The sequence below is a fragment of the Lissotriton helveticus genome, chromosome 5_1, assembly GCF_964261635.1.
Source record: "Lissotriton helveticus chromosome 5_1, aLisHel1.1, whole genome shotgun sequence".
NCBI classification, from domain to species: Eukaryota; Metazoa; Chordata; class Amphibia; order Caudata; family Salamandridae; genus Lissotriton; species Lissotriton helveticus.
This window is the reverse complement of record NC_136065.1, coordinates 460,201,188-460,228,668: the sequence shown is the minus strand read 5'-3', so window position 1 is coordinate 460,228,668 and position 27,481 is coordinate 460,201,188. Positions and strand designations below refer to the sequence as shown.

At 39.7% G+C, this 27,481-nt stretch overlaps 1 protein-coding gene and 1 long non-coding RNA gene across 2 annotated transcripts in view; both read right to left on the bottom strand.

Annotated features, from left to right (window-relative positions):
* Nucleotides 1-27,481, bottom strand: part of LOC144753214 (uncharacterized) — a 92,864-nt gene that overhangs the window by 38,412 nt on the left and 26,971 nt on the right. The window lies entirely within an intron of this gene.
* LOC144756452 (uncharacterized) lies at nt 1,907-25,245 on the bottom strand. The gene is made up of 6 exons (XM_078646284.1): nt 25,116-25,245; nt 13,465-13,529; nt 10,832-10,867; nt 3,914-4,350; nt 3,192-3,407; nt 1,907-2,194 (listed from the first exon to the last, which is right to left on the bottom strand). The coding sequence occupies exons 4-6, from the start codon at nt 4,046-4,048 to the stop codon at nt 1,907-1,909; spliced, it is 639 nt and encodes a 212-aa protein (XP_078502410.1). The 5' UTR covers nt 4,049-4,350; nt 10,832-10,867; nt 13,465-13,529; nt 25,116-25,245.

The window sequence follows — 27,481 nt, the reverse complement described above, 5'->3', positions numbered from 1 at the left end:
CCGGTGGTGTGTATGGCTCTTTAAAGCGTGCACTGATGGCTGTGGTGTGTGTGTATGCCTGGTGAAAGTGTGCACTGATGGCTGGTGGTGTGTGTGTGTGTGTGCCTGGTGTAATGTATTGTAAAACTGTGCACGGAGCTCACTTGACACACAACTGTAAATGGTGCAATGCTGCTGACTGTATTCTGTATTGTATGGAATCTTGCAATGGTGTTGTGTGGCCTCTATATACGAAAGAAGCTTGCAATAGTGCTGAGTTGTTCTGTGTAATTTTAGAGTGGTGTTGAGGGGTGCCTATTGTCAATATGTTGCTTGTGAATGATGTTGTGCTGGTGCAAAGTGATGCTGTGGTGGTGTTGTAGAGTGGTGCTTGTGGTGGTGCTGCGTGCTGCTGTGTGGGTGCAGAGTGATATTGTGGTGGTGCTGAATGATGCTGTTGTGGTGGTGTTGAGTGATGCTGGTGTGTTGCCGAGTGATGTTAGTGTGGTGCTGAGTAATGCTGTTGTGGTGATGAGTGGTGCTGTTCTGGTGATGAGTGCTGCTGTGTTGGTGTTCACTGATTACCACCACAGCATAACTTAGCACCAGAACAGTAGCACTTCTCACAACAACTGCATCACTGAGCCCCACCAATGCACCACGCAGCAACACCACATTATCACTCTGCACCCCCACAGTACCACTGAGCACCAACACAGCATCACTCTGCACCACCACAGCCGTACTTAGCACAACAACAGCCTCATTGATCAACACTACTGAACCGCAACAAAGCATGCTTTTATACCTGTTATTGTGTGTGCCACGTTAAAACATGTGGTGAAAGTGTGCACTTACGGTCGGTGGTGTGTATGGCTCTTTAAAGCGTGCACTGATGGCTGTTGGTGTGTGTGTGTATGCCTGGTGCAAGCGTGCACTGATGGCTGGTGGTGTGTGTGTGTGTGCCTGGTGTAATGTATTGTAAAACTGTGCACGGAGCTCACTTGACACACAACTCTAAATGGTGCAATGCTGCTGACTGTATTCTGTATTGTATGGAATCTTGCAAAGGTGTTGTGTGGCCTCTATATACGAAAGAAGCTTGCAATAGTGCTGAGTTGTTCTGTGTAATTTTAGAGTGGTGTTGAGGGGTGCCTATTGTCAATATGTTGCTTGTGAATGATGTTGTGTTGGTGCAAAGTGATGCTGTGGTGGTGTTCTAGAGTGGTGCTTGTGGTGGTGCTGCGTGCTGCTGTGTGGGTGCAGAGTGATATTGTGGTGGTGCTGAATGATGCTGTTGTGGTGGTGTTGAGTGATGCTGGTGTGTTGCCGAGTGATGTTAGTGTGGTGCTGCGTAATGCTGTTGTGGTGATGAGTGGTGCTGTTCTGGTGATGAGTGCTGCTGTGCTGGTGTTCACTGATTACCACCACAGCATAATTCAGCACCAGAACAGTAGCACTTCTCACAACAACTGCATCACTGAGCCCCACCAATGCACCACGCAGCAACACCACATTATCACTCTGCACCCCCACAGTACCACTGAGCACCAACACAGCATCACTCTGCACCACCACAGCCATACTTAGCACAACAACAGCCTCATTTATCAATACTACAGCACTACTGAACAGCAACAAAGCATGCTTTTATACCTGTTATTGTGTGTACCACGTTGAAACAAGTAGTGATGTCAGACAACTATTGTATAGTTAGTGTTTTGTTTGTGTGCTTTGCGAAATGTAGGTGCAACTGCTATTGTTATGTATGATCATGTGGTATTTTATTATATTTTTTTCAAAATATATACCCACCCCCAACGAAAATGACCATGCAAGTGGATATGTTAAAATTTGTATATTTATTTTTTTGAAACACAAAACAATATTTATTTATTGAACTTTGTACATTTTATTTTAGTATTGTTCATTCTAAACTTAAATCTTCCTCAGATTTTTCTTTAACAATTTTAGTAATTTTGCCATTACAAAATATAACTTCACATATTTGAGGCAAATAATGAGTTAGTGCTTCGCCAATGTCGTCCACCTCATCGTCCAACATAAACCACTGTATAAGTGTTTTATTTTGTATGTCCATTGATTGGTAAATATCGGTGTTGGTTATTTTTGTAGTTATAGTGCTCCAATCTCCGTTTGTGCTTTCCACTCCATATATTTCCACGTCTATTGTTTCTTGTGGTGCCGTTGTTACCTGTTGTAGTAAATAAAGACATAGTTATCTTATTTCCCCCTAAAGTTTTTATTCTTAAACTAATGTTTTGTGTAGAGAGAGAGTGTTGTAGAGAGAGTCTTGTAGAGAGAGAGTGTGGGGAGAGGAGTTGGCCCCAGAGTGTTGTAGAGAGAGAGTGTTGTAGAGAGAGAGTGTTGTAGAGAGAGAGTCTTGTAGAGAGAGAGTCTTGTAGAGAGAGAGTCTTGTAGAGAGAGAGTCTTGTAGAGAGAGTCTTGTAGAGAGAGTCTTGTAGAGAGTCTTGTAGAGAGAGTCTTGTAGAGAGAGAGTCTTGTAGAGAGAGAGTCTTGTAGAGAGAGAGTCTTGTAGAGAGAGAGTCTTGTAGATAGAGATTCTTGTAGATAGAGAGTCTTGTAGATAGAGAGTCTTGTAGAGAGAGAGTCTTGTAGAGAGAGAGTCTTGTAGAGAGAGAGTCTTGTAGAGAGAGAGTCTTGTAGAGAGAGAGTGTTGTAGAGAAAGAGTCTTGTAGAGAGAGAGTGTTGTAGAGAGAGAGTGTTGTAGAGAGAGAGTCTTGTAGAGAGAGAGTCTTGTAGAGAGAGTCTTGTAGAGAGAGTCTTGTAGAGAGTCTTGTAGAGAGAGTCTTGTAGAGAGAGAGTCTTGTAGAGAGAGTCGTAGAGAGAGAGTCGTAGAGAGAGAGTCGTAGAGAGAGAGTCTTGTAGATAGAGAGTCTTGTAGATAGAGTCTTGTAGATAGAGAGTCTTGTAGATAGAGAGTCTTGTAGAGAGAGAGTCTTGTAGAGAGAGAGTCTTGTAGAGAGAGTGTTGTAGAGAGAGAGTGTTGTAGAGAAAGAGTGTGTTGTAGAGAGAGAGAGTGTGGGGGAGAGTGTTGTCGAGAGATAGTGTGTGGGAGAGAGATAGTGTATTGGATAGTTAAAAAGTGTGTTCTTGAAAGAGAGAGAGAGAGAGTGTGTGTGTGAAAGTGATAGAGTAAGTGGGTGTGTGAGAGAGAGTGTGTTCCTTACTTTTATTTTGCTGTGCCTTGTCGTGTTCAATATCTTCTGTCCATTAAATTCATGTACTGTGACATGAGTTAACATCACATATTCTCCAATGTTTATTGTGAATAGAGTCGCTTCCCTCCATAATGTGACTTTGATGTCATCAGTGGAATCTTTTAAGGTAATACATTTTATCGCAGTATTTATTCCATTGATGAGCACATGTTTACTTTCCTCTTCCTACAAAAAAATATTTGGTTTTAAATTTCAAAAGCACAGAAGTCAGACTTAATAATTGGTCAAGCATTGAAGACATAGTGAATAAGGTCTATTGTTCTTTTCAAATTAACGTAGTTTTTCCCAAGCATGTTAAAAAAATATCAACTTTGATGTATGAGTACGGTGCTCATCTTTAAACACCTAACAAATTAACGTTTATAAATGCTGTGTACATTTTTCACACCTATTTACACACAGTGTTAATTGTTAATATTTGCCTGCTGTACAGATCATTTATGATTCATAGAATGCTTCACAAACATAACATCAGATCTAATGTGTTACAGAAACCACACACACAACTGCACCCACTCCAAAATAAATAAAATCTAAGCACCAAATAGTACACACACACACAAGCACACTGACAAAGCCATAATAAATATTGACAATGCCACAGACAACACCACACACACTAACTGACAACACAAGCAGCGACACAAACAGTACAAAACACCTCTACTTACTTCTGAAATGGTCCCACACACTGTCATTAGAGATTTCACAGTTGCACGCTTTATTTCTTTTATTGGAGAAGCAGATGGTGCAGGAGGCTGCAAAATGTTTTCAGCTTCTTGAATTAGAGATTGATTTAGAGGCATTGCAAGAAATTTTGTAACTTTGCTTTGCTTTGTAATAAGAATTGTGTTGTTTTTAATTATAAAATTGCGTATTAGTAGGCCACAGTTGTTTTGTGTCTGCTGATATAAACTTTCTTGGAGCACGTTGCTTTAATTGTTCCAGTTTTATCTGCTAGAGCTAAATGAAATAGAACTTTATCTTCTTGTTTGGCGTTCTTGTAATTTGTTTTACTTGAGCACTTGATCACATTAACTCTGATGGGTTTTCCATAAGGTTTGTTGTCATTGGTGGTAATGTTAGAGATTTCTTCAATAGTCAACATCTGAAATAGAAATATAGGTTACAAACAAAGTTAAATACAAATCCATAGTGCTTTATGATCACTGTAATAGCATTCTAATGTACCATAATTTTGAAGTATGTAATTAGTATATATATGATCTAAAATAGATTGGCAGTCTGTTGTGTAAGTGTCTATAAGTTGTGTACATTGCAACTTTGTCTCAAAGAACACAATTAGTTTGTTAGTTTGGGAATTGCTTTGAGATACATCCACATTGAAATCTCCCATAATGATGAATTTGTGTTCTGGGTAAAAATTAGTGATAATGGTAATTAATTCCAAAAGATCAGTAATAAGTTTATGTGGTGGTTTGTAGACTATAATAATAAGGTAATCTGTGCTATTAATCTCTAATGTAAAATGTAAAGTGTCTATCCCTTGGTGTGTTTCATAAATAGGTAATATACAAAGATCTTTCTTGTAGTACAGTATCATCCCATGGTTAGTGTTGTATGTATGAAATTTATCAAATATAATATGATCGTATTGTTCTACAGTAAAATCATTTCCAGTTGACTTCCTTGTCGTGTTGATCTCAGTTAAGCAAATAATGTCTGCTTGCATCATGTTACTATCAGCTATCATTAATGTGAAATGCTTCTGAAGTGATCGTATATTGTGTGTTATAATATTGAAATGTGCTGTGTATGTATCTAATTGTGGGATAGTTATTTCAAGTAGCATTTCGGTCCTTAATCTTTCCATTTCCTCATTAACTTTTGGGTGTATTATAATTTTATTTTCATCAAAATTTTGAACGTATACGTTCTGTATACATTTTGCTCTGCTTATAGCAACATAATGTAAATGATGAATTTTGCTGTTATTAAAGTGTATATAAAGTGGTTCTATAGTGTCCCCTTGTGTGCGATGTATAGTACGTGCTGATGCTTGTCGTAAAGGAAATTGTTTGCATATAACAGTAATAAATTTCTTTGTGTATTGGAAATGTCTAGATATAGCAAGTATTGGTGTCCATGACTTTTCTATTTGTGCATGATATAAATCCTTATATTCTTGCCTTGCTTTTTGCCCAACACTAATATTGTCAAATGATACCCAAACAATAAATGGTGTAGTGTTAATAATTTCAACAAATTGTACTATACCAGTTGCGCCATTAGTTAAACCATCATTTACATCCACATTGCAAGTTAAATCATAACGGAGTTGTAAAGCAATGTGTAATGTATGTGCAAGTCCCATAGTTTTTGTTGGATCCTTAGGCAATTGTTTAAGTATAGTTTTTTTAACATTTTCTGACACATCTAAACTCACAGTATCGTTAGCTACTGTTATATACACTGGATATTCCTTGCTATGTTTCTCCAAAACAAGTCTGTTAATTTCATTTACTTCAACATTAGTAGACATAATATATGGTATTGTTTCTAAGAGACTCTCATCAGGTGGCATTTCTCTTTGCTTAATTAGTCGAATATCTTCTTTAGTATGCTTCCCTTCTCTTAATCTGTTTAGTAGTTCTGCAAATTGTAGATCTTCTTTTTGACGCATAATCTTAGTTAATTCAAATAGTTTAAAATGTTCTTTCCATAAGTTAATACTTAAAGGACCATACAAATTAGTAGAGTCCTGAAAAATGTATCTGTCACAAACAGGTTTCAATTGGTAAAAGTCACCAATAGCTATAATTGAAATTCCTCCAAATGGTTCATTTGACGATTTTATTTCTTGTAGTCTGTTATGTATAAAATTGAACATATTTTGACCCACCATTGAAATTTCATCTATAATAAGAACTTTAACATGCATCATTTACATTTGCAGAGAAGTTCTATTTTCATGACTTAGTGGTTTATAATTTAAACTTTGTGAGACAGGTATTTAAAAGTACTATGCAATGTTTGCCCATGAATAATATGTGCTGCTTTGCCTGTTGGAGCAGTAAGTAAGACATGTATATTATCTGGATTTTCACCTGCCTTTGTATTATAGTAGCCTAGTAATGTTTGATGTAGTGCAGTTATTAGAAAGCTTTTACCAACACCAGCCCCTCCAGTGCAGAAAGTATAGCATGGAGTACTTTTAGTTTTTAACAAATACAAGTGATGGTAAACAAAATTGAGTTGTTGACCAGTTAAGTTGTGCATTATATTTTGGTATTTATCATCAGGTAGAATGGAGTTACTTAAGCTTTGTTCTTCAGTTATTGTTCTAATTCCTAAATCTAATGACAAATCATATAGATGTTGATTTTCTTTATTGTTCCCTTCATCACATACATTGACTGTTGGTATTAATAGAGGTGATAGAGGAGGGGATATTAGATTTTCATTACACTCTTCATTCGTAATGTTCCTAACCTCCCCGTGATTATGGTTATAGATTTTAACTTGTGAATCAACAACATTTCTAACTTGTAGATACCTTTTATAGTAAGTGTCATTGTTTACGATAATTTTATGTTCTTCTCTCCATGGATAGTGCAACATTAATAGTTCTCTATAATTTTCTTCAGGCTCCTTGTCTTTTATTAAATCTGCAATAGCGTATAATTTTTCTCCGTTTGCGCTTAGTTAAAGCATACTTGCTATTTATATTCTGCATTCCTACATCCTCTGCAGTACATTCTATTTCTATTTCTTCCTCATCTGAGCTGAAAAAGTTTCTTTCAGCAAGTAAATCTTCTGAATCATTTATTTCTCTGGTATAATTTTTTTGGGTGGCAGAGTTATAATTTGAAGCATAATCAGCTAAAGTACACATTTCTAATTTTTTGGGCCTCTTGCAGTACTTAGCAATAATATTTTCACATTGAATGTTAGTTGAATTTTCGGGCAAAGAATTAATAGTTTCCATATCTCGCATTAAATAAGTTCTTTTTTCTGGACGGCTAGTATTAATAAATACAAATGCCCGTGAACTTTTACGTAATGGTATCTGAAGAATGAGATATGCTGCTTCTTGAGCACTAATTTCTGTGCAGTTGAGGAATTTGTTCCCTATGTGTTTAAGTTGGTCTTTGACATTACTATTGTTTTTCACTTCTTTAGCAGCTTGTGCAATAAGTTTGCTAATTCCTCTTTGCGATTTGCTGATATATGAAATAATATAGACCGCACAAGCATAAGCATCTAGTATAAACTGCAAGTCTATGTTTGCTCGCCAAGCTTTCAAAATTGTACTATTGTAGTTATTAATGAAGCATTCATCTGGTGTTCTTTTTTAAAAAATTGTAGGCTTTTCTAAACCGGTTTGTATAGAAGTTATATATTCGTTATCATCCATCTTAATAACACCTAAAAATTCATCAAAAGAAAGTGTGCTAAAAGTTGCAGTATTCATTGCTTCATGGATACGTTTTAGATTATCTTTCCATTGCCTATCTGTCCCTTCAAGTGTCAATGGCTCTAATATGAGAGTATTTGACATAGGATATTTTGGGTATTGATATTTACATGTTCTTTTATCTTTCCGACGGCAATTTTTAGTGTGCCCATGCCTTTGTAAATTTATTAAAGGCTGTAAAACAGTGTCATCTGACTTATTACATTTAATATATTGCTCAATAAAAACATTGACATCCTCCAATGGTGACACACCATAGAGGGGTGCATTTTTAACCCATAGTAATGCATGTATATGTGGCGAACCTCTCTGTTGGAATTCGACTCTGTAAAAGTAGTCTACTATTTCCCCAATTGGATTTGTCCCGTTCATCAAAACACAATTAAACAATTTCCTCACTTGATAGTCAAACTGTCTAGCACATGTAATAGGATCTTCTTGTGTTAATCTACATTTTGTTTCCCAAGACATGTTATTGAATTCCTCTTCTGTGCATTCATTTAAGTTTTTAACTCTCAATAATATATTTATTAAATGGTGCCATTTTGTTTCAGCAGCAGATAAAGTTAAAAAAAGTTGGTATTCCAAGTTGTCTTATCATAGCAAAAAGGTGTCTTTTACAACTTTCCCAATATGGAGGTGAACTGCGTATAGTTTTCAAAACTTTATAACCTTCATTAAACTGGAATACATTTTCGATATTATATTTTATGTCTTTAGCAGTAATAGTTTTACCATCTGTATAATTTTTCCTTATAGAAATATTAATTTTCCCTTGAATTTGCTTAATATGTAACTTTTTAAGTTTAAAGTAAACATTAGTCATACTTTTTGCTACTCTTCTATCATGACTTCTTAATTCCCATTGACAAATAGTACTATAATGTACCGGTATATGTCTTTCCTTATTGTTTGGCCTTCGTTCCCCACAATAAAGTGTAGGGAAAGCCAAAAATTCAGAATCTTTATCCTCATATAAACCTCTTGGTGTATTATATTCAGCTGGAGCTAAACTTAATACATTTACCCTATTACTGGTAATAGTTTCATTAGTTAACATAGTATCTAAATTCCCTGCTTCCATGTTGTCAGAAGTATCTGAAGAATAGCTTGTCTCTGAAGTATCAGTTACATTGTAGATTTCTGGAGGTATATACTGCCAGTCAGGGTTAATTGTCACACCATATTCATTAAACATGACACTATTGGTTGCTAGCCATGTAGCTGCCTTTTTAACGATGTTTGGTCTAATATTTTCATAATGTGTGTGCGATTTATACATTAATTTTCTTTTTAATTTTACTGGGATGGTCATGGCATCATTAATTTGCCTTGGTAAAATGGTAACTGTTGTCATTACATCTGCAGATACATTAACTACAGCACCTGATAATGATTTTTGAAATCCGCGTGGTAAACTACGAATTTGTAAAAAAGGTATCCTAGAAGAAACTAATCTTTCTTCTAAATCGTATAATTCTAATTCAATTGGTACATTTGGAAACGCCATGCCATTTAGAACAGAACATGGTGGTATTTTATCTTTTCTGATCTAAGCATAGCAAGTCATACAAATTAAATTTGTTTTCTTGCTACTAATGTCACACCTTTCAAACATTTCTGTTTCACAAACGGTGCGAGTACTTTTTATTGTTTCTTTATGCCACAACTGGTTGCAAATAGTACAAACGTACTCTGGCCCATGCAATATTTCACGATGGAATTTATTAATAATTAAATGGATTTGTTTATTTGCTTTGCGTTTTTGTACCAGCTGTAAACTTACAGTTGGTCTGTTTTCTTCAACACCTTCATTTCCAAAATTGTCAAGGGCTCCTAGTGCAACATTAGTATTTTTCCTTTTTTTCACACTACGTTCTGAAAGGCTAAAGTTATCTGTGTTGATTCGAGACTGTTTATTTGTCCCCAGAATAGAACTACTTGTTCCAGGCAAATGACTTTCCTTACTAGTATTGCTATTAGTCCCCTTACTTTTAATCCCTAAAGAGTCCAAAGAAACTATATTTGCTTTATTTGGTTTGCGTTTTTGGACCAGCGTTAAACTTACAGTTGGTCTGTTTTCTTCAACACCTTTATTTCCAAGATTGTGAAGGGATCCTAGTGCAACATTAGTATTTTTCCTTTTTTTCACACTAGGTTCTGAAAGGCTCAAGTTATCTGGGTTGATTAGAGACTGTTTATTTGTCCCCAGAATAGAACTACTTGTTCCTGGCAAAAGACTTTCCTTACTACTATTGCTATTAGTCCCCTTACTTTGAATGCCTAAAGCGTCCGAAGATACGAAATTTGCATCAAAAATACAATTTACAGTCACTTGAGTAGTATGTACAAACATTTCAGTAACTGGAGTTAAATGACTGTTTTTCTTGTGCACTCTAAGTAGTCTTTGGAATGTTTGTTTTAAAAAAAGTTTTATATCTATTGGTGTTAATTCAAATGGTATGCAATCCTGAGACGGATTTCTAAGATTTTTTGCTAGATTTACTACATATTGCAAAAGTCCCTCAAAAGTTTTTATTTCTAGAGTTACACATGTTCCATTTGAATGAGGCATGCCTTCATTGTCCCTGCAATGTGAATCAAATACATAGTATGTTTGCATATTTCTGAAAATAGAAATTACATATACACTCATACAAAGTAGTACCCCACAGTACTTAGAAATACCTAAATGTAATGCTGTGCTAATATCTGGATAGTCTTTATCAAAAGCTTTAAGGACATTACCATAGTAAGGGTTGTGTAGCGTAAGTGAATAAAACATTTTATTGTGCTCTATATATTTTGGCAAATCATCAGGATGCATAAGTGTTTCTTTGTTAATAGAATGCATTTGTAAATATAAAGCATCTCCAAGGTCCATTATATAATGTAGATCGTTGGAGTTCCATGTATTAACTGGTTTGCATACATTGTGCAAAATAGCAAAAGTACTATTTGGTAAGCATTGCTTCCCTTTTGATTTACTATTAAAACTTGTATTACCTTGATGGTAACTGGCTTTTAAGCATCTATGCATGTTATTTTTTACTCCCTGTACTTTATTACTCTAAAGTATATTAACTTAAGTAAGGTGAAGTACTTTTAAAATCACTATTGTTTTTTCTATACAAACAATATTATTATTTACCTTGATTTGTGGGTGATTGTCCCTCACTAGAATAATCTGAAATGAGAGTAACGTTAATTGTTAGAATATGCTTAACATTAAATAACACTTTAAATCCTAAAAAAAAACAAGGAATGCAATAGTAGCTTAGAAATGTTGTATAGTTATGTCTCAGAGTGTGCCAAAGGGCATGATAATAGATTGTGTGTGTGTGACAGTTTTTGTTTTTATGACCAACTTTGTATTGAGAAAGTGTGTGATGTGTAGAGTGTATGCTTGTTGCACTGCATAATGAGTAGAGTGCGTGAAGTAGAGAGAGAATGATGGAAGTGAGATATATCGAATTTATTTTTTCTAAAATGAGGGTGAGAGAGAAGAAGCCTGAGAATTTGGAAGAGAAAGATCGGAAGCATGAAAGTGAGAGAGGCAGTTAAAGTAAGTGGGATTGCTTTTTTGAGAGTTTTTTTGAATGTATTAGAAAAAACGCATCATTCAGACAAAGGAAAGTTGTGAGGGAGGATAGTGAGCTGGGAAGTGGGTGAGATGTAGCATGCGAGAGAGATGAACAGTGTGAAAGTCAATATCCCAACTCTTTTTTTGGTATTAAATTGTCAGTATAAGCATGCCCCCCCCAAATAAAACTGTGACAGTATTTACCGTTGGTAGTAGGAAGCGAGGCATAGCATCATGCATGCTAAATGTGGGAGTGAACAGTTGTAAGGAAGTAGAACAAAGTGTATGGGAGTGAACAACACAGTTAGCATGAGGATGGTTATACTGGGAACATAGCACGTGAAAAATAACGCATTTTAATTTCAAAATCGTTACTGAGATGTGGCAAAGTGTTGTAAGATTTGTGTGCCAAAGGATGGAGCAGTGGAGTAGCAACGAAAGGATGTTCAGAGAGGGGACACATGTGTGTAAATAGTACTTGCATAGTGTGAGATGTGGATAAGTTGTGTGAGCTGCCTATGCAAAAGGAGGGAGGAGCTGACTTTGAACGAGAGTCTGTGCAGTTATGGGACCTGTGCTGTGTTATAAAGTTGTGTATTGTTTGAAAAGTAATATTAAGATGGATGCAACTGCATTTTAGAGATGTGGCGAAGTGATGTCATGACATGTTTGTGCCTTAGGATCGAGCAGCGGATTAAGCACAAGATACTATGTGTATAAAAGGAATGACTAAGGGTGTAAGTTAACAACACGGACAGGTGGAGGAAGCCTATAGTCTCAAAATAAAATTTGTTAAAAAAGATGTTTATGCAGGCAAAAGCGTTAGTGAAAGGTTGCGAAGTGGTGTGAGCGATGTGTGGAAAATGAAGGAGGAATGGAGTTTGAACGAAAGCCTGTTTAGGGATGTGTAAAATGTGTGTTAAAATTACTAGCATAGTAGTCGTTAATTGTCATGCAAAAGCTTTTTGGACAGGTGGCGAAGTGGTGTGACCTGCATGTGCAAAATGAGTGAGCTGCGGAGTTGGAACGGAAGTGTGTGCAAGCAAAGGACGACTGTGTATTGAGATGTAGTGTACGTGTTCTGTGATGTGTAGCACACGGACTGCGGGAGTGAGCCTATAGTATCCAAATAGCATTTTGTTAAAAAAATGTGACTTTGCAGACAAAAGCGTTAGTGAGAGGTTTGTTTGTCAACAAGAAATACATCTGTAGGCAGTCTGTTGTATATAAATAGCACTTGCTAAAAAATTTCTTTGCAGTGAAATGCGTTACTGATATGTTTAGAAGTAGTGTGCCCTGTGTGTTAGCAAAAGGAGGGAGCAGCGGAGTAGGAACGATAGGCTGTGCAGGCATCGGAGTATTGTATGTACAAAGCATTGCGACTTTGGTATCTAATTTGCAGCCCAAATCGTCCAAGAGATGTGGCAAAGTGGTGTGAGCTGCCTACGCAAAATGAGTGAGCAGCAGAGTAGGATCACGAGTGTGTGCATGCATGTGACTAATGTGTGTTGAGATGTAGTGTACATGTTGTGTGATGTGTGGCAAAGTTGTGTATTGTAAGTTCGATGCTACAGCGTTTTAGAGATGTGGCGAAGTGGTGTGATCTGTGTGTGCCTTAGGAGGGAGCAGGGGAATAGGCTCAATATACTGTGTGGATAAAAGGTAGGGACGAAGGGTATGCTAGTCAATAACACGTACAGCTGGAGGAAGTCTATAGTATTAAATGGGCATGTTTATAAATTAGTTGTTTCCAGTCAAAAGCGTTAGTTAAATGTTGCAAAGTGGTGTGAGGTCTATGTTAAAAAGGAGGGAAGAGTGGAGTAGGAAGGATGGGCTGTGCAGGCATGGGACAAATGTTTATAAAATGGCCTGTAATATTAGCCGTTATTTTGCACGTTAAATTATTTTGACGATGTGGCGAAGTGGTGAGAGCTGGCTGTACAAAATGAGTGAGCAACGGAGTAGGAACGAGAGTGTGTGCAAGCATGGGACGATTGTGTGTTGAGATGTAGTGTTCTGTGATGTGTAGCACACAAACAGCTAGAAGGATGCTATAGTATCCAAATATCATTTTCGCAAAAAGCGTTTCTTTGCAGACAAAAGCGATGTGGTGTGATCTGTGTGGGCCTTAGGAGGGAGCAGAGAACTAAGAACGAAATACTGTTAATTCTATGCCAACGTTAAAATCCCCATGTACTTACCTAAATTAATGTAGTTTGGAGATCACACCTTGAACAGAATGAATTGAAAACAGTCTCTGTTGTGTCTGTAAAAGAAAAAGTATAATTTGTAAACATGTATTACCTCCTATTTTGATGCTAAGTACAGTACGAGCGAGAGATATTTGGTGAGGTAAAGAAAAAGCATTTTTTTATAGTATTGTCGATATGGCGAGGGAGTTAGACGAAGCATGCATGGGAGTATTGTATGTACAAAGCATTTGCATTTTAGTAGTTAATTTGCAGCCAAAATCGTTCAAGAGATGTGGCGAAGTGGTGTGAGCTGCCTGCGCTAAATGACTGAGCAGCAGAGTAGGATCACGAGTGTGTGCATGCATGTGACAAATGTGTGTTGAGATGTAGTGTAGGTGTAGTGTGATGTGTTGAAAAGTTGTGTATTTTTTGCGAAATATGTGTAATTTCGATGCAACAGCGTTTTATAGATGTGGCGAAGTGGTGAGATCTGTGTGTGCCTTAGGAGGGAGCAGCGGAATAGGCTCAAGATACTGTGTGAATAAAAGGTAGGGACGAAGGGTGTGCTAGTCAACAACACGTACAGCTGGAGGAAGTCTGTAGTATGAAAGCTGCCTGTTCTAAATATATTTGTTGCCAGCCCAAAGCGTTATTTAAATGTTGCAAAGTGTTGTGAACTCTAGGTTAAAAAGGAGAGAAGAGCGTAGTAGGAAGTATGGGCTGTGCATGCATGGGACAATTTTTTTTTAAAAACCCGGTAATATTAGCCGTTAATTCGCATGATAAATGGTTAGTAAGATGTGGCGAAGTGGTGTGAGCTGCCTGTACAAAATGAGTGAGCAGCAAAGTAGGAACGAGAGTGTGTGCAAGCATGGGACGATTGTGTGTTGAGATGCAGTGTATGTGTTCTGTTATGTGTAGCCCACAGACAGCTAGAGGGAGGCTCTAGTACCCAAATATCATTCACTCCAAAAGCGTTTCTTTGCAGCCAGAAGCGTTAGTCAGATGTGGCGATGTGGTGTGATGTGTGTGTGCCTTACGAGGGAGCAGATAACTATGCCCGGAATACTGTGTGAATGAAAGGATGGACTAAGAGTGTGGTAGTCAACAACACGGACAGCTGTTGAAAGGATATCGTAAAAAAAAAAAAAAAATCTAGATAGTCTGTGTAGCACATGGACTGCTGGAGGGAGGCTATAGTATCCAAATAGCATTAGATTAAAAAAGTTTTCTTTGCAGTCAAAAGAGTTAGTGAGAGGTGTGTTAGGCAACAAGAAATACAGCTGTAGGCAGGCTATAGTATTCAAATAACACTTTCCCAAAAAGTTTATCTTGGCTGGGAAATGCGTTAGTGATATGTTTATAATTAGTGTGACCTGTGTGTTAGCAAAAGGAGGGAGCTGCTTGTATGTTCAAAGCATTGGCATTTTTGTAGTTAGGTTCCAGCCAAAATAGTTCAAGAGATGTGGCGAAGTGGTGTGAGCTGCCTGCGCTAAATGACTGAGCAGCAGAGTAGGATCACGAGTGTGTGCATGCATGTGACGAATGTGTGTTGAGATGTAGTGTAGGTGTAGTGTGATGTTTTGAAAAGTTGTGTAGTTTTTGAAAAATATGTTTAATTTCGATGCAACAGCGTTTTATAGATGTTGCGAAGTGGTGAGATCTGTGTGTGCCTTAGGAGGGAGCAGCGGAATAGGCTCAAGATACTGTGTGAATAAAAGGAAGGGACGAAGGGTGTGCTAGTCAACAACACGTACAGCTGGAGGAAGTCTGTAGTATGAAAGCCGCCTGTTATAAATATATTTTTTGCCAGCCCAATGCGTTATTTAAATGTTGCAAAGTGTTGTGAACTCTAGGTTAAAAAGGAGGGAAGAGCGTAGTAGGAAGGATGGGCTGTGCATGCATGGGACAAATATTTTTAAAAAGCCCGTTAATATTAGCCGTTACTTCGCATGATAAATGGTTAGTAAGATGTGGCCAAGTGGTGTGAGTTGCCTGTACAAAATGAGTGAGCAGCGGAGTAGGAACGAGAGTGTGTGCAAGCATGGGACGATTGTGTGTTGAGATGTAGTGTACGTGTTCTGTGATGTGTAGCACACAGACAGCTTGAGGGAGGCTCTAGTACCCAATTATCATTCGCTCCAAAAGCGTTTCTTTGCAGCCAGAAGCGTTAGTCAGATGTGGCGATGTGGTGTGATGTGTGTGTGCCTTACGAGGGAGCAGATAACTATGCCCGGAATACTGTGTGAATGAAAGGAGGGACTAAGAGTGTGGTAGTCAACAACACGGACAGCTGTTGAAAGGATATCGTTAAAAAAAATCCAAAAAAAATCTAAATAGTCTGTGTAGCACACGGACTGCTGGAGGGAGGCTATAGTATCCAAATAGCATTAGATTTAAAAAGTTTTCTTTGCAGTCAAAAGAGTTAGTGAGAGGTGTGTTAGGCAACAAGAAATACAGCTGTAGGCAGGCTATAGTATTTAAATAGCACTTGTCCAAAAAGTTTATCTTGGCTGGGAAATGCGTTAGTGATATGTTTATAATTAGTGTGACCTGTGTGTTAGCAAAAGGAGGGAGCTGCTTGTATGTTCAAAGCATTGGCATTTTTGTAGTTAGGTTCCAGCCAAAATAGTTCAAGAGATGTGGCGAAGTGGTGTGAGCTGCCTGCGCTAAATGACTGAGCAGCAGAGTAGGATCACGAGTGTGTGCATGCATGTGACGAATGTGTGTTGAGATGTAGTGTAGGTGTAGTGTGATGTTTTGAAAAGTTGTGTAGTTTTTGAAAAATATGTTTAATTTCGATGCAACAGCGTTTTATAGATGTTGCGAAGTGGTGAGATCTGTGTGTGCCTTAGGAGGGAGCAGCGGAATAGGCTCAAGATACTGTGTGAATAAAAGGTAGGGACGAAGGGTGTGCTAGTCAACAACACGTACAGCTGGAGGAAGTCTGTAGTATGAAAGCCGCCTGTTATAAATATATTTTTTGCCAGCCCAATGCGTTATTTAAATGTTGCAAAGTGTTGTGAACTCTAGGTTAAAAAGGAGGGAAGAGCGTAGTAGGAAGGATGGGCTGTGCATGCATGGGACAAATATTTTTAAAAAGCCAGTTAATATTAGCCGTTACTTCGCATGATAAATGGTTAGTAAGATGTGGCGAAGTGGTGTGAGTTGCCTGTACAAAATGAGTGAGCAGCGGAGTAGGAACGAGAGTGTGTGCAAGCATGGGACGATTGTGTGTTGAGATGTAGTGTACGTGTTCTGTGATGTGTAGCACACAGACAGCTTGAGGGAGGCTCTAGTACCCAATTATCATTCGCTCCAAAAGCGTTTCTTTGCAGCCAGAAGCGTTAGTCAGATGTGGCGATGTGGTGTGATGTGTGTGTGCCTTACGAGGGAGCAGATAACTATGCCCGGAATACTGTGTGAATGAAAGGAGGGACTAAGAGTGTGGTAGTCAACAACACGGACAGCTGTTGAAAGGATATCGTAAAAAAATCCCAAAAAAATCTAAATAGTCTGTGTAGCACACGGACTGCTGGAGGGAGGCTATAGTATCCAAATAGCATTAGATTTAAAAAGTTTTCTTTGCAGTCAAAAGAGTTAGTGAGAGGTGTGTTAGGCAACAAGAAATACAGCTGTAGGCAGGCTATAGTATTTAAATAGCACTTGTCCAAAAAGTTTATCTTGGCTGGGAAATGTGTTAGTGATATGTTTATAATTAGTGTGACCTGTGTGTTAGCAAAAGGAGGGAGCTGCTTGTATGTTCAAAGCATTGGCATTTTTGTAGTTAGGTTCCAGCCAAAATAGTTCAAGAGATGTGGCGAAGTGGTGTGAGCTGCCTGCGCTAAATGACTGAGCAGCAGAGTAGGATCACGAGTGTGTGCATGCATGTGACGAATGTGTGTTGAGATGTAGTGTAGGTGTAGTGTGATGTTTTGAAAAGTTGTGTAGTTTTTGAAAAATATGTTTAATTTCGATGCAACAGCGTTTTATAGATGTTGCGAAGTGGTGAGATCTGTGTGTGCCTTAGGAGGGAGCAGCGGAATAGGCTCAAGATACTGTGTGAATAAAAGGTAGGGACGAAGGGTGTGCTAGTCAACAACACGTACAGCTGGAGGAAGTCTGTAGTATGAAAGCCGCCTGTTATAAATATATTTTTTGCCAGCCCAATGCGTTATTTAAATGTTGCAAAGTGTTGTGAACTCTAGGTTAAAAAGGAGGGAAGAGCGTAGTAGGAAGGATGGGCTGTGCATGCATGGGACAAATATTTTTAAAAAGCCCGTTAATATTAGCCGTTACTTCGCATGATAAATGGTTAGTAAGATGTGGCGAAGTGGTGTGAGTTGCCTGTACAAAATGAGTGAGCAGCGGAGTAGGAACGAGAGTGTGTGCAAGCATGGGACGATTGTGTGTTGAGATGTAGTGTACGTGTTCTGTGATGTGTAGCACACAGACAGCTAGAGGGAGGCTCTAGTACCCAATTATCATTCGCTCCAAAAGCGTTTCTTTGCAGCCAGAAGCGTTAGTCAGATGTGGCGATGTGGTGTGATGTGTGTGTGCCTTACGAGGGAGCAGATAACTATGCCCGGAATACTGTGTGAATGAAAAGAGGGACTAAGAGTGTGGTAGTCAACAACACGGACAGCTGTTGAAAGGATATCGTAAAAAATAAAAAAAATCTAGATAGTCTGTGTAGCACACGGACTGCTGGAGGGAGGCTATAGTATCCAAATAGCATTAGATTTAAAAAGTTTTCTTTGCAGTCAAAAGAGTTAGTGAGAGGTGTGTTAGGCAACAAGAAATACAGCTGTAGGCAGGCTATAGTATTTAAATAGCACTTGTCCAAAAAGTTTATCTTGGCTGGGAAATGCGTTAGTGATATGTTTATAATTAGTGTGACCTGTGTGTTAGCAAAAGGAGGGAGCTGCTTGTATGTTCAAAGCATTGGCATTTTTGTAGTTAGGTTCCAGCCAAAATAGTTCAAGAGATGTGGCGAAGTGGTGTGAGCTGCCTGCGCTAAATGACTGAGCAGCAGAGTAGGATCACGAGTATGTGCATGCATGTGACGAATGTGTGTTGAGATGTAGTGTAGGTGTAGTGTGATGTTTTGAAAAGTTGTGTAGTTTTTGAAAAATATGTTTAATTTCGATGCAACAGTGTTTTATAGATGTTGCGAAGTGGTGAGATCTGTGTGTGCCTTAGGAGGGAGCAGCGGAATAGGCTCAAGATACTGTGTGAATAAAAGGTACGGACGAAGGGTGTGCTAGTCAACAACACGTACAGCTGGAGGAAGTCTGTAGTATGAAAGCCGCCTGTTATAAATATATTTTTTGCCAGCCCAATGCGTTATTTAAATGTTGCAAAGTGTTGTGAACTCTAGGTTAAAAAGGAGGGAAGAGCGTAGTAGGAAGGATGGGCTGTGCATGCATGGGACAAATATTTTTAAAAAGCCCGTTAATATTAGCCGTTACTTTGCATGATAAATGGTTAGTAAGATGTGGCCAAGTGGTGTGAGTTGCCTGTACAAAATGAGTGAGCAGCGGAGTAGGAACGAGAGTGTGTGCAAGCATGGGACGATTGTGTGTTGAGATGTAGTGTACGTGTTCTGTGATGTGTAGCACACAGACAGCTTGAGGGAGGCTCTAGTACCCAATTATCATTCGCTCCAAAAGCGTTTCTTTGCAGCCAGAAGCGTTAGTCAGATGTGGCGATGTGGTGTGATGTGTGTGTGCCTTACGAGGGAGCAGATAACTATGCCCGGAATACTGTGTGAATGAAAGGAGGGACTAAGAGTGTGGTAGTCAACAACACGGACAGCTGTTGAAAGGATATCGTAAAAAAAAATCCAAAAAAAATCTAAATAGTCTGTGTAGCACACGGACTGCTGGAGGGAGGCTATAGTATCCAAATAGCATTAGATTTAAAAAGTTTTCTTTGCAGTCAAAAGAGTTAGTGAGAGGTGTGTTAGGCAACAAGAAATACAGCTGTAGGCAGGCTATAGTATTTAAATAGCACTTGTCCAAAAAGTTTATCTTGGCTGGGAAATGCGTTAGTGATATGTTTATAATTAGTGTGACCTGTGTGTTAGCAAAAGGAGGGAGCTGCTTGTATGTTCAAAGCATTGGCATTTTTGTAGTTAGGTTCCAGCCAAAATAGTTCAAGAGATGTGGCGAAGTGGTGTGAGCTGCCTGCGCTAAATGACTGAGCAGCAGAGTAGGATCACGAGTGTGTGCATGCATGTGACGAATGTGTGTTGAGATGTAGTGTAGGTGTAGTGTGATGTTTTGAAAAGTTGTGTAGTTTTTGAAAAATATGTTTAATTTCGATGCAACAGCGTTTTATAGATGTTGCGAAGTGGTGAGATCTGTGTGTGCCTTAGGAGGGAGCAGCGGAATAGGCTCAAGATACTGTGTGAATAAAAGGTAGGGACGAAGGGTGTGCTAGTCAACAACACGTACAGCTGGAGGAAGTCTGTAGTATGAAAGCCGCCTGTTATAAATATATTTTTTGCCAGCCCAATGCGTTATTTAAATGTTGCAAAGTGTTGTGAACTCTAGATTAAAAAGGAGGGAGAGCGTAGTAGGAAGGATGGGCTGTGCATGCATGGGACAAATATTTTTAAAAAGCCCGTTAATATTAGCCGTTACTTCGCATGATAAATGGTTAGTAAGATGTGGCGAAGTGGTGTGAGTTGCCTGTACAAAATGAGTGAGCAGCGGAGTAGGAACGAGAGTGTGTGCAAGCATGGGACGATTGTGTGTTGAGATGTAGTGTACGTGTTCTGTGATGTGTAGCACACAGACAGCTTGAGGGAGGCTCTAGTACCCAATTATCATTCGCTCCAAAAGCGTTTCTTTGCAGCCAGAAGCGTTAGTCAGATGTGGCGATGTGGTGTGATGTGTGTGTGCCTTACGAGGGAGCAGATAACTATGCCCGGAATACTGTGTGAATGAAAGGAGGGACTAAGAGTGTGGTAGTCAACAACACGGACAGCTGTTGAAAGGATATCGTAAAAAAATCCAAAAAAATCTAAATAGTCTGTGTAGCACACGGACTGCTGGAGGGAGGCTATAGTATCCAAATAGCATTAGATTTAAAAAGTTTTCTTTGCAGTCAAAAGAGTTAGTGAGAGGTGTGTTAGGCAACAAGAAATACAGCTGTAGGCAGGCTATAGTATTTAAATAGCACTTGTCCAAAAAGTTTATCTTGGCTGGGAAATGTGTTAGTGATATGTTTATAATTAGTGTGACCTGTGTGTTAGCAAAAGGAGGGAGCTGCTTGTATGTTCAAAGCATTGGCATTTTTGTAGTTAGGTTCCAGCCAAAATAGTTCAAGAGATGTGGCGAAGTGGTGTGAGCTGCCTGCGCTAAATGACTGAGCAGCAGAGTAGGATCACGAGTGTGTGCATGCATGTGATGAATGTGTGTTGAGATGTAGTGTAGGTGTAGTGTGATGTTTTGAAAAGTTGTGTAGTTTTTGAAAAATATGTTTAATTTCGATGCAACAGCGTTTTATAGATGTTGCGAAGTGGTGAGATCTGTGTGTGCCTTAGGAGGGAGCAGCGGAATAGGCTCAAGATACTGTGTGAATAAAAGGTAGGGACGAAGGGTGTGCTAGTCAACAACACGTACAGCTGGAGGAAGTCTGTAGTATGAAAGCCGCCTGTTATAAATATATTTTTTGCCAGCCCAATGCGTTATTTAAATGTTGCAAAGTGTTGTGAACTCTAGGTTAAAAAGGAGGGAAGAGCGTAGTAGGAAGGATGGGCTGTGCATGCATGGGACAAATATTTTTAAAAAGCCCGTTAATATTAGCCGTTACTTCGCATGATAAATGGTTAGTAAGATGTGGCGAAGTGGTGTGAGTTGCCTGTACAAAATGAGTGAGCAGCGGAGTAGGAACGAGAGTGTGTGCAAGCATGGGACGATTGTGTGTTGAGATGTAGTGTACGTGTTCTGTGATGTGTAGCACACAGACAGCTAGAGGGAGGCTCTAGTACCCAATTATCATTCGCTCCAAAAGCGTTTCTTTGCAGCCAGAAGCGTTAGTCAGATGTGGCGATGTGGTGTGATGTGTGTGTGCCTTACGAGGGAGCAGATAACTATGCCCGGAATACTGTGTGAATGAAAAGAGGGACTAAGAGTGTGGTAGTCAACAACACGGACAGCTGTTGAAAGGATATCGTAAAAAATAAAAAAATCTAGATAGTCTGTGTAGCACACGGACTGCTGGAGGGAGGCTATAGTATCCAAATAGCATTAGATTTAAAAAGTTTTCTTTGCAGTCAAAAGAGTTAGTGAGAGGTGTGTTAGGCAACAAGAAATACAGCTGTAGGCAGGCTATAGTATTTAAATAGCACTTGTCCAAAAAGTTTATCTTGGCTGGGAAATGTGTTAGTGATATGTTTATAATTAGTGTGACCTGTGTGTTAGCAAAAGGAGGGAGCTGCTTGTATGTTCAAAGCATTGGCATTTTTGTAGTTAGGTTCCAGCCAAAATAGTTCAAGAGATGTGGCGAAGTGGTGTGAGCTGCCTGCGCTAAATGACTGAGCAGCAGAGTAGGATCACGAGTGTGTGCATGCATGTGACGAATGTGTGTTGAGATGTAGTGTAGGTGTAGTGTGATGTTTTGAAAAGTTGTGTAGTTTTTGAAAAATATGTTTAATTTCGATGCAACAGCGTTTTATAGATGTTGCGAAGTGGTGAGATCTGTGTGTGCCTTAGGAGGGAGCAGCGGAATAGGCTCAAGATACTGTGTGAATAAAAGGTAGGGACGAAGGGTGTGCTAGTCAACAACACGTACAGCTGGAGGAAGTCTGTAGTATGAAAGCCGCCTGTTATAAATATATTTTTTGCCAGCCCAATGCGTTATTTAAATGTTGCAAAGTGTTGTGAACTCTAGGTTAAAAAGGAGGGAAGAGCGTAGTAGGAAGGATGGGCTGTGCATGCATGGGACAAATATTTTTTAAAAGCCCGTTAATATTAGCCGTTACTTCGCATGATAAATGGTTAGTAAGATGTGGCGAAGTGGTGTGAGTTGCCTGTACAAAATGAGTGAGCAGCGGAGTAGGAACGAGAGTGTGTGCAAGCATGGGACGATTGTGTGTTGAGATGTAGTGTACGTGTTCTGTGATGTGTAGCACACAGACAGCTAGAGGGAGGCTCTAGTACCCAATTATCATTCGCTCCAAAAGCGTTTCTTTGCAGCCAGAAGCGTTAGTCAGATGTGGCGATGTGGTGTGATGTGTGTGTGCCTTACGAGGGAGCAGATAACTATGCCCGGAATACTGTGTGAATGAAAAGAGGGACTAAGAGTGTGGTAGTCAACAACACGGACAGCTGTTGAAAGGATATCGTAAAAAATAAAAAAATCTAGATAGTCTGTGTAGCACACGGACTGCTGGAGGGAGGCTATAGTATCCAAATAGCATTAGATTTAAAAAGTTTTCTTTGCAGTCAAAAGAGTTAGTGAGAGGTGTGTTAGGCAACAAGAAATACAGCTGTAGGCAGGCTATAGTATTTAAATAGCACTTGTCCAAAAAGTTTATCTTGGCTGGGAAATGCGTTAGTGATATGTTTATAATTAGTGTGACCTGTGTGTTAGCAAAAGGAGGGAGCTGCTTGTATGTTCAAAGCATTGGCATTTTTGTAGTTAGGTTCCAGCCAAAATAGTTCAAGAGATGTGGAGAAGTGGTGTGAGCTGCCTGCGCTAAATGACTGAGCAGCAGAGTAGGATCACGAGTGTGTGCATGCATGTGACGAATGTGTGTTGAGATGTAGTGTAGGTGTAGTGTGATGTTTTGAAAAGTTGTGTAGTTTTTGAAAAATATGTTTAATTTCGATGCAACAGCGTTTTATAGATGTTGCGAAGTGGTGAGATCTGTGTGTGCCTTAGGAGGGAGCAGCGGAATAGGCTCAAGATACTGTGTGAATAAAAGGTATGGACGAAGGGTGTGCTAGTCAACAACACGTACAGCTGGAGGAAGTCTGTAGTATGAAAGCCGCCTGCTATAAATATATTTTTTGCTAGCCCAATGCGTTATTTAAATGTTGCAAAGTGTTGTGAACTCTAGGTTAAAAAGGAGGGAAGAGCGTAGTAGGAAGGATGGGCTGTGTATGCATGGGACAAATATTTTTAAAAAGCCCGTTAATATTAGCCGTTACTTCGCATGATAAATGGTTAGTAAGATGTGGCGAAGTGGTGTGAGTTGCCTGTACAAAATGAGTGAGCAGCGGAGTAGGAACGAGAGTGTGTGCAAGCATGGGACGATTGTGTGTTGAGATGTAGTGTACGTGTTCTGTGATGTGTAGCACACAGACAGCTAGAGGGAGGCTCTAGTACCCAATTATCATTCACTCCAAAAGCGTTTCTTTGCAGCCAGAAGCGTTAGTCAGATGTGGCGATGTGGTGTGATGTGTGTGTGCCTTACGAGGGAGCAGATAACTATGCCCGGAATACTGTGTGAATGAAAGGAGGGACTAAGAGTGTGGTAGTCAACAACACGGACAGCTGTTGAAAGGATATCGTAAAAAATAAAAAAAATAAAAATCTAGATAGTCTGTGTAGCACACGGACTGCTGGAGGGAGGCTATAGTATCCAAATAGCATTAGATTTAAAAAGTTTTCTTTGCAGTCAAAAGAGTTAGTGAGAGGTGTGTTAGTCAACAAGAAATACAGCTGTAGGCAGGCTATAGTATTTAAATAGCACTTGTCCAAAAAGTTTATCTTTGCTGGGAAATGCGTTAGTGATATGTTTATAATTAGTGTGACCTGTGTGTTAGCAAAAGGAGGGAGCTGCTTGTATGTTCAAAGCATTGACATTTTTGTAGTTATGTTCCTGCCAAAATAGTTCAAGAGATGTGGCGAAGTGGTGTGAGCTGCATGCGCTAAATGACTGAGCAGCAGTCACGAGTGTGTGCCTGCATGTGACGAATGTGTGTTGAGATGTAGTGTGATGTTTTAAAAAGTTGTGTTTTGTTTCAAAAATATGTGTAATTTTGATGCAACAGCGTTTTATAGATGTGGCGAAGTGGTAAGATCTGAGTGTGCCTTAGGAGGGAGCTGCGGAATAGGCTCAAGATACTGTGTGAATAAAAGGTAGGGACGAAGGGTGTGCTAGTCAACAACACGTACAGCTGGAGGAAGTCTTGAGTATGAAAGCCGCCTGTTATAATTAACTTTTTTTCCATCCAAAAGCGTTATTTAAATGTTGCAAAGTGGTGTGAACTCTAGGTTAAAAAGGAGGGAAGAGTGTAGTAGGAAGGATGGGCTGTGCATGCATGGGACAAATGTGTGTAAAATGCCTGGTAATATTAGCCGTTAATTTGCATGATTAATAATCTGGAAGATGTGGCGAAGTGGTGTGAGCTGGCTGTACAAAACGAGTAAGCAGCGGAGTAGGAACTAAATTGTGTGCAAGCATGGAACGATTGTGTGTTGAGATCTAGTGTACGTGTTCTGTGATGTGTAGCACACAGACAGCTAGAGGGAGGCTATAGTACCCAAATATATCATTCGCTCCAAAAGCGTATCTTTGCAGCGAAAAACATTAGTGAGATGTGGCGCTGTGGTGTGATCTGTGTGTACATTAGGAGGGAGCAGAGAACTAAGAACGGAATACTGTTAATTCGATGACAACGTTAACATCCCCATGTACTTACCTAAATTAATATGTTGGTTAGAGATCACAACTTGAACAGATTGAATTGAAGACAGTCTCTGTTGTATCTGTAAAAGAAAAAGTATAATTTGTAAACATGTATTACCTACTTATTTGATGCTAAGTAGAGTACGTGCGAGAGAGCTTGGGTGAGCAAAAAAAAAAGCTTTTTTTAATATTTATTGTGGATCTGGCAATGGAGTTAGAGGAAGCATGAAAAGGAGGGGAAGAGAGAAAAAGAGAGGAATCATGAAAAAGAGTGAGAGAAAGAAAGCATTAAAAAAATGGTAAGAGAGTGCAGTGAAAGGGACCGAAAAGAGTGAGGCCGAAAAACAGAAGTTTATAAAGTGGAGAGATACAGGGGAGAATGTGTAGAGGTAGCAAGCGAGAAGATGAGAGGAGAAAGAGATGTCGAAATCGAGAGAAGAATAAGTTAGTAAAACTTGAAAAAAAAGACAAGTCTTGTACGCAAATAACTACAAATGCACTTACATTATAAAATTGTCGCGTAGTGTCTTTGAATATGTAGTCTTCGGAGCAAATACAGCGTCGTTCCGTCGGGCACTGTTGTCTTTCTGCACACGAAAAAGGCTATGGCTCCCAATGACCCATTCCTGATCTTAAATAGGCTCAACTGCAGAAATTTGCTGGAAAGGTGTTTGAAAGTGGACAAAGGATGAAAGGTAAATCCCCTTCCCTTGCCCCCAGGAGATGTCTCCAAAGATAATGTGTGTAACTCCCAAGTGTGAAAATTTGAATGTGTATGTAGATGTGGTTTCGATTGTGGCGCCACTAGCGACTTTCCAGGCTCCTTCACGCAACACTTGTTAATGTACATGTTTCCCCCCACGCAGCAACGAACAAGCAACTATGAGCATTTCTAACGTAATTTCCCCAAATGTGAATATTTCTATGTAACTTTTTTTTAAATAATTACTAAAGGAAATAAAGGTGAAAATGGTCCGCGCGGCTAAAGTTAATGTATAAATATAGCACCCTTGGAGTCCTAAATTTGACGTCAAAATTTAGAGCTAGTTATTTCGTAAGAAATACAAGTATAATAAAGGAGCACTTGCAACACTAATATCTCAAAGTAATTGTAACTTTAGAATGTAGCCAACAGTTCTGTGTCATACAAAACGATGTATAGTGTTAGTGTGTGTGCATGTGCTAAGCAGATACTGAGGGATGGTGTTATGTGTACATGGTTATTTACTGCTCAAAGAACTAGCGGACTGAGGGCTGTGTGCACTGAGTGAGAGCTGTGTGCACTGCGAGTGATGGCTGTGTGCGCAGAGTAAGGGCTGTGTGTAGTGTAAGTGAGGGCTGTATGCAGTGCAAGTGAGGCCTTGGTGCAGTGTGACTGAGGGCTGTGTGCACTGTGAGTTAGGGGCTGTGTGCAATGAGTGTGTGCTGTATGCACTGAGTGAGGCCTGTGTGCATTGTGAGTGAGTGCTGTGTGCAGTGTGAGTGAGTGTTGTGTGCAGTGAGTGAGGGCTGCTTGCAATGAGTAACGCCTGTTTGCAGTGTGAGTGAGGCCTGTGTGCAGGGTGAGTGAGAGCTGTGTGCAATGAGTGAGTGCTGTGTGCACTGTGAGTTATGTCTGTGTGTGCAGTATGCACTGATTGCGGACTGTATGCAGTGTGATTGAAGGCTGTGTACACTGAGTGAGGCCTGTGTGCAGTATGAGTGATGCCTGTGTGCAGTGTGAGTGAGTGCTGTGTGCAGTGAGTGAGGGCTGCTTGCACTGAGTAACGCCTGTTTGCAGTGTGAGTGATCCCTGTGTGCAGTGCGAGTGAGTGCTGTGTGCAGTGAGTGAGTGCTGTGTTCACTGTGAGTTAGGGCAGTGTGCACTGTGTGTGCGCAGTATGCACTGAGTGCGGACTGTATGCAGTGTGATTGAAGGCTGTGTACACTGAGTGAGGCCTGTGTGCAGTTTGAGTGAGGCCTGTGTGCAGTGTGAGTGAGTGCTGTGTGCACTGAGTGAGGGATGCTTGCACTGAGTAACGCCTGTTTGCAGTGTGAGTAATTCCTGTGTGCAGTGCGAGTGAGTGTTGTGTGCAGTGAGTGAGTGCTGTGTTAACTGTGATTTATGCAGTGTGCACTGAGTGTGTGCAGTATGCACTGAGTGTGTACAGTATGCACTGAGTGCGGACTGTATGCAGTGTGATAGAAGGCTGAGTGAGGCCTGTGTGCAGTGTGAGTGAGGGCTGTGTGCAGTGAGTGAGGCCTGCTTGCACTGAGTAACGCCTGTTTGCAGTATGAGTGAGGCCTGTGTGCAGGGTGAGTGAGAGCTGTGTGCACTGAGTGAGAGCTGTGTGCACTGAGTGAGAGCTGTGTGCACTGAGTGAGAGCTGTGTGCACTGA